Source organism: Camponotus floridanus, unplaced genomic scaffold, assembly GCF_003227725.1.
Source record: "Camponotus floridanus strain SB8 unplaced genomic scaffold, Cflo_v7.5 scaffold87, whole genome shotgun sequence".
In the NCBI taxonomy this organism is placed as follows: Eukaryota; Metazoa; Arthropoda; class Insecta; order Hymenoptera; family Formicidae; genus Camponotus; species Camponotus floridanus.
The window spans coordinates 193,520-201,625 of NW_020229857.1; the positions used below are offsets into that span (position 1 = coordinate 193,520).

The 8,106-nt window shown below is 38.1% G+C and overlaps 1 protein-coding gene across 3 annotated transcripts in view; it reads right to left on the minus strand.

The window, feature by feature from the left end:
• LOC105256157 (retinal homeobox protein Rx1) overlaps positions 1–7,660 on the minus strand; it is a 42,936-nt gene extending 35,276 nt beyond the window's left edge. For all 3 annotated transcript variants that reach the window (XR_002192771.2, XM_011265861.3, XM_011265860.3), the window contains exon 1: positions 6,428–7,660. Coding sequence is in view for 2 of the 3 variants with exons in the window: in XM_011265861.3 (XP_011264163.1) it covers positions 6,428–6,602 (175 nt within the window). In the remaining variant the exon portion in view is untranslated. The remainder of the gene's footprint in view (positions 1–6,427) is intronic.
• Between the last annotated feature and the right edge of the window lie 446 nt (positions 7,661–8,106).

Below are 8,106 nucleotides of genomic sequence, written 5' to 3' on the forward strand. Positions count from 1 at the left end.
GAAATTGCTCCCCCTAACAAAGCGCTTTTACGTGCGACGCTCTGGCCCGACGCGACGTAACCCGCGACGCCCTTATGTTACGTCTCCGTAGAAAGCTGTGGTATAGATTTTCCTGATATAGACATTACCAATGGTGTATTAAGATGCTCATTGTGGTAGAGGTTTTTTTTCAGTACAAACTAATTCTACGAATTCCCATTCAAGATGTTACGAAAAGTTTGAATTGAAGGGCCTGTGAAAGGCATTTGATATTTATTATAAATATTGATATTTATTTAAAAGAATAAGAAATAAAATTAAATGATTTGATATTTATTTAAAAGAAGAAGAAATAAAATTAAATGAAAAGTAGAAAAGAAAGAATTTGTATGAGCGTTTGCTTCTCGAAGTAAGAGAAAATGGGGATATTCATACATTAAACAAATATAAAGTCGGATAAACGTATAACGTTGTAAATTAATGTAGATATTGATTTGCGATGTAATATTGATATTTTATTGCGGATGTGCTTACTGCAAAATGTAAAGGTTGTATTTTAAGTTGCAGTTATAAGTTGATAAATGTAGGTAGATCACATATCAGAGCCCGCGATCAGATTAGCGTCAATTTAGCGGTATAAAAGCTAGGTCGTAAATATTTCCCACAATCTCGAATCAGATGGAGCGATATAATACACATACACACATGCGATAAATAATAAAATTGCGATAACGCGAGTCATGTCGCGGACAGAAATACGAATTTTTTTTGAAGGGAGAATAGGCGAAGTAACGAAATATTTATTCATGAGATAATCATTTTGACAAAGTATTCCGGGTATGCATTCGCGGACATAATTTATTCTGTTTGACGAAATAATTAATACCAGCACTCTTGTCGCAAACAGTTTTGCAAATTTATACGTTGAAAAATATAATTTGATTGTTACATAATTATTTACATTGACATTTTATATTATGATAGATTTTTTTTACTTAAAAATACAATAATACCTTGTTCTAATTTTATTTTATTAAAAAAAAAGTTAGAGAAAAAAAAAGATAGGTTGATCAAACTTTATTAGATAAGTAAATTTTGATGCGCTATTCTAATATTATTTATAAGATAGGTACACGCATACATACAAGTTCGAGATGGTCGCGAATAATTTGTCGCGGTAATTTATCGTAATTAACATAGATATTATCAGTCGCGCGCACGATTAATTACGACTCGGGGAAGATGACTTGGTATCGGGAATTGAATTAGACAGAATAATTGTGAAACTTGCGAGGCAGATGATGAAATTACGAAGCGGAAAGTTAATGACGTTAGCACGGCGTTAAAAGGAATTAGACAGACATTGGTGGGAAACTCTCGTAATACGACGAAGAATTAATACCAAGTGTGTTAACATCACTGTTCATATCACGTCGCGGGATTGACTTTGCGCACTGAAAGCGATTTCACATTTGTTCGACTAATACGTCGTTTAATTGGCTTATCCTACCATTATTCATCTTACACTTTCTATCCTTTCCATCGGTTGGAGTAAAAATCGCAACTTGCAATATTTTCTTCCGATACTGTGTGTGCGCGCTGCAATATATATTATACTGATTAGACAAATTAAAAGCAGAGAATTATTTATACGAACAGTGAGCTCTTCGAATGAGAAGAAAATAACTTGCACAGCAGGGTAATATTTGCTTAACAGACGTATCAACGCGATGTAAAAATTTCCTGTTTCATTTTCCTGTCGCATTCGCTTGTCTTTTAAAAATAATAGCCATGCAGGAAAATAGTTGATGAAGCTAAATTTAAAGAAAAAATATCATTTACACTTAAAATGTACGAAAATGCAAATTATTACCTTGGAATAAAATTGTATATTTATCGAAAGATTAATTTCATTTTTCTTCAATAAAATTTTCGTTATTTTAATCCTATATAAAAATCATATCAATACATTTTTCGTCGATATATATTTATGTGTGTAATGTTATGTTATGTTTATTGTAAAGTAAAAATCGATAGTAAAATTTATATACTGGAATATGGGCCGAATTATTCTAGCAAATAAAGATACACATCAATCAAACGTTTCGTTCATCTAAAATGTTAAAAGCAATTTATACTTAACGCGATATGGCTTTATTTTAAGAGTCCAGGAGCTAAATCAAGAGTCTGACAAATACTAAAATTGTAATGTAGCACGGTGACACGTGTACAAATAACGCGTATCGCGCTCGTGCACACATCGCGACAACGATCGTTATTCCAGCGAGTTAATTTCGATCAATCGCGACCGCACGGTAGACAACCGATTCTCGCCGAGGATAACAGACCTGTTAGCCTCGTGTTAAGAATGGCAGAGAAAGAAGAGGAGAAGGAGAAGCAGGGGGAAGATGATGAGGGAGAGACAAGGAGAGAGGACGAGGCAGGCACGATCCATTAGTAGGCACGTCAATTCACCTCTTAAGAAGCGACTTAAAGCCGCTTCCACCTATCTCTTCTTTCCCATTTTTCTTTTTTTCTCTCTCCTTTTCTCTCTCTTACGCTCCTTTTCATACTTATTAGTGACGGCCTTTCGTCTTTTACCTCCCTTACTCTCTTCTCTCTCTCTCTTTCTCGCGCGCGCACGGTATCATAATTAATGATAATTCGATTAGCGGGACAAGATTGGGTCCTGGCTAAGCAGCCTCCGTCTTTCTTTTGGTACATTTCTCTCGCGGTTGGTCTTCCCCTTTTCCTCTCGAGACCCACTCCATAGTTTTCATCGGAAACGATCAGCGTAAATCCCCGGGAATAAACGCCGACGATTAATCCTACGTCGAACATATTAGACTTGACAGGCTTATTCAGCTTTGTTATAGTTTGAAATCAGATAAGAATAACTTCACACTTATTTCTTCACGTTGACGTGATTTCTTTTTTCGTATTCATCATCAATAAAATTGCACGTCAAATTTTAATTTGAAAATATCCGATGAGAATTATTATCCAAGTAAAGGTACGCGTTATACATATGAAACGATAAATCTTTTATATTTTGATGCTACGTGATGACATTTAGTCTCATTATATTTTGCAAAATTAAAAATTAATCAAGAATTGGACACATCAAGTGATTGATAATTTACCGACAATGTTAAATTATGTCACGCGCACATATGTGGTGTGTACTTGATTTAATTAATTTTATTACTAATATATATATAAATATAAATTTTAAATAGATATTTCTAAATTTCTAATAATAATTGTAACGTGCAGAAATTGTTACAAAAATTGTTGCAAAAATTATTAACGCCACAGAGGCAACAAGGTACCATTAAAAATTACCATAAGCATCGCGATGTTCGTCGAATGCGCTCGTTTTTCGTCGGAGATAAAAAAATGTGCACTTTGACAACGTTAATTTACATTGCTTGTATTCGATATATAACTGCTTGCCCATTTTTTTCCCGCTCGTATCTACCAATAATGGCAGCGCCGGCACAAAATTGTTTTGTCGATTCCGACCCTTCCGCCGAAAGTGTTGCGTCGATAACTCGCGCTCTCGCCCCGCGCGCACTTTCAGAATGACACGAACGACAGTTCGCGGGCAGCGTAGGCGAGCCGCGTAGAGACGAGAGTGTCTCGAAACAGGAATTATCGGATATACGAACGTTTCGTGTGTATATGCATGTGTAATCGGCTCGCCCGGATCGGTTTCGATCGCCCGATTTGGCTTCGGCGTCGAGTTAGCGCGCGTCCGTCTGCTTCGGCGAGCGAGATCCATCGCGAGATATTAACGATTTTCCAATTATAAATAACGTTGTAAGACGAGAACGAGGCCCTCGCCCCCGTAAACACGCGGAACCACACGTGCGGCAGGTGTGCGACCCGGCTCCGCGCGGGAAATTGACGTCAACACCTATCCTTGGAATGATTGGGCAACGTATTAGACGATGTATATTATGCGAGACGTTTCACTTTAATGAAACGAAGCTAATGGGGAATAAAATTAGAATTTCTAAATTATATGCCAAAGTGCGTGCGACTGTTGATAATGCTATTGATTCTGCTTTCACTCTGCTTGTTTATTCATATCGTGTCATCTGGAACTTTCATAATTTAAAATATTTTGTAAAAATAAGAATAATTGTCCCGTTTTAGTTTGGAAAGGTAAATGTGTGCAATTAATTCTCAATCTTTAATTGAATTGCTTAATAAAAGATGCACATTTGTTTTTCCCTTTTCTCATCTGCAATGTTAGGTAATATTCGATGAAATGATAATGAAAATGATAATGAATTAGAAACATTCTTTTATATTTTTATACATTGTATTTAAATGTATTAATTATTGATTGCGATGATTAATATCACATGCGGCCAGCTGGCTCCCAAAGCGTTTAGTGCATCAAACGTTTAATCATTGATGAATCATAGATGTATAGCGAGTTGCGAGCGTATTGATTCAAACTATTTCGGCATAATAGAAATAAATTAGATTATGCTTTTATACTCGAATAAAAATTGCTATCAGTCGCAAAATATACAGCATAAATTAAATAATGGCATAAATGGTTTATTACGAAAATGAAAAAGGTAGCATACAGTGAAATTGATCTCATCAAAATGGCACAAAATCACGCAACGAACATGATTATTATCTAAAATAACATATATTTATTTATATCACTAACGGTTATTTCACTGGACTATAATACTTTATAATCATGAAGTGTATATCTAAATGTCATAGTATAATTTTATTTTTTATTTCAAATGATTTATATTTTATATTTTAATTTATATTTTAACTTATATTTTTTATATCATTATATCTGCTAAAAATCCAAATATATGCAAATATTTTAAGCTATAAAAACAAAACAGTTATTTTGTAATGAAAAACTTTGTTTTATATACTATTGAAACGATGATGCTCACGATGATAACAAATGAAAAATGCTATAATTTTGCAATAATAAATTACAGTTTTTATTGATGATATATTTACGATGAATTAATAAACTATTAATTTTATTATTGCATTGTGTGAATTTATTTGAGTGCATCAGTTATTCTTTCAAGCCCCCCGCTATCGCATTCGCTTCCTGATTGTTTTCCCTAAATCTTGCCCTCGGAATTGAGGCGGTCGCACAACTGCAGCGATAATTAATCGAAATTCGATCAAATTGCATTATTGCCGGTAACGCAACTGCCAGACAGGATGGCAAAGCTAATTCGCGGCGCTTGATCGTGCCTGTCCAGCAGGGGATGCAAGATTCAACGGACGGACAGAAATGGTTTAGTCTGCTAATCGAATTAACCCGTAAATGCGAAAAAATGATCGGTCTCCGTAGGAAACTACACGCGGCCGTCGGTCGAAATTCAGTTCATTCTCCCGTCAGGACTATTAGCGCGCCATTGATTTTTTGTTTTGGGCCAACGATACCACCAGAGGTTTCAAATCTAAATGCATTTAAATGTAATCAAAGTTGATCTTGTTAATTTTCCGATGCGCACAAAATGGAGTAATTTAAAGTCGAAATCTTGTAGAATTTTAAATAAGAAAGAAACCGAAATCTGATAACTGATAAATTGATAAACGACGTGTATAAAATGTGTAATAAATATCCAACGCCAGAGCGCGATGCTGAAGAAGTGATTAATGACGCGATAGCGAACTAATGAACTGCAGATGGGTAGACGTGAAAGAAAGTAATCGACGGGACGGATAATCGAAATTGTATCGTTAACGAGTCTCAAAAGGCAGCATGAATATTTTGTAGTTTGAAAATCAATGTACTTTGCATATGTTATCTTAGAATGGAGAGAGAAACTTCATGGAGGATGTCGCGTTTCTGCGTCGCTCAATCCGACGGTGTGAGAAAATGATGGGATCCTTTGCTAATTCACGTCGCGTTTGTTCATTTAGGATTCTGACAATTAAATGTACAGACAAAAAAAGAGAAAGAAACACGCTGGTTTAATCAACAACAAGATATTTAGTTTTTCATCGTTTATCGAACTTTAGCCGACTAGAGAGAATAAACAGGGTAACAATATTTATCTGGGACTTGTTTAGCAAATTCCAAAGTAAAATATCGCGTTTTTTTTGTTGCAATAACTGAGTGATCCCAACATGTTGCAACAAATATATATGCACACAATAATATTTTCCTTCAGATTTTGGCAAGTTTCGAAGACTTTCAAGAATGAATATTAATGCTTTAATCTGATAAATTTTTCACGTCATTTTAATTTATATTAATTTCAGTAGAATATACACTAGAAGAAGTAACTATTATTTTCATGTTTTAAACAGACAGGAAGTAAATAAATTTCGAAATGTTGTAAAGAACTAATAATGTAAAATCGTATCTGAGGGAAAATATAGGGATAATTTTGCAAGTTAAGTTATAATTAATAATATAATAGCAAAGTTGTAGTACCAGTATTTTCCTGCGTGTCGCGATTTGTGTCCTCCATCTCCTGATGAGTTCTTTTATGACTGGCCAATCCAAGAATCGCATCGATGCTGTGTCTCGGGGTGCTACTGGCCGGTTTTGGTAAAACGATGTCCTGACTGTTTTGAGAAGCCGTGTCAACCAACTGCTGAGAATCCATCGTCGGGGACTCGTACGCAGGACTCCTCGCAGAGATTGCTTCGAGCTGGACCACCCTCTCGCCGGTTAAGAATCCCGCGAATTCTGCAGATGCACTACAGCTGGATGATCGCGCGATCAAACTTTTTAGCACACGTGTTCTTCACCGTAAAGTGCATCTCGAATAACATCGCGCACCGCTTGAGAGAGAAGAGGGATTCATCAGAGTTTCAATAATGTTTATAAAACTAAGAGAAAAGATATCAGATTTAGAAAAGCGTGCAGAAATTTGAAACCTTTGTTTCCGCGAGATTGTCTTGGAATGTTTAGACCGCATCAATCGGTTGACGAGATCATGCCCGCGAAATTAAATTAGGTCTCATAAACGCATCCACTCCGATGTGTTGGTTCATTTAATGCACAGAGCTAAACTTCATAACGAATCCCCGTCGTCACTTATCACCTCTTCACAAATCATGGCACTCTCATTAACATTTTTCATCGACGATACTGACTCGTCTCTTCTAGCATCAGTCAACGATGGATGTTTGTTCACCGAAATTCGCCAAGACATTCATCGCCAAACCTAGTCTTCTAATCTTGAGGAATGATACGTTTCTTTGATATTGTTTGCCGACTTCGGATTATCGCCTAAAATCCGAATGCCTTAAATACGGAGCCTCTCGACTGTTCCGCTTCCACTGTGATCGCCTACTTAGACCAGGGAAAAGCGACAGGGGGGAAATATACCCTCCGATCCCTCGAATGACATTCGACCTCGTCCTCGTTCATTCACTTTCTCAGGCGTCAGATGGAATCTTCCCCGTCGAAGCTCTTGAGCGTGCGTCGTGTCAACGAGGACTAGCCGGCCGTCGTCTATCGGGGTGGCCTTTGTTGCAGCTGTACACAACTACTCCCGGAGAGACTACTTGCCGACGAAAGAGGTGGTCCGGGCAGCAGCATCGCGAGGCGTGGCTCGATTCGACGAATCGGCGGGGTTGTTCGTTGAATCCGTGGCCAATCGCGACCGGGATACGGGAACATGGCGAGATCAGCGGTGCTCAATCGAGGGATTTTGCTGGTAACCCTCTCTCTTAGATGGGGTAGCCGCAGGGTTGAGGAGGGCGGACTGACTCCCATGACGTGTCTCGACCCCACCAGGGTGTGTACGTGCGAACGTCACGAGGGTAGCGTGCACGCGCATGTGTATGTGTGCCCTTGCGACTGTACATGTACACGTAGGGGATGAACGCACACGGCTGAGCAAGCTCGCGCGCACACGCGCACCACGAAGGGGTGGTTCACCTAAACAGAGGCGGATGGTACACACACGCGGCCGGAGTGGGTTGATTCTTGCGGCGGATTCTGGCATCCCCTGTAATTGCCAGAAATGAGGTAAAGCTTACCGCTTATACGCCGAGCCTCCTACGCTTCTGGATGCCCCGCAGATTCGCGAGGACCTTACGCCCTGCTTTTGTCCGCGATGCACCCCGTGCATTCTCGATTCACATCGAGAGGAGAGTTTA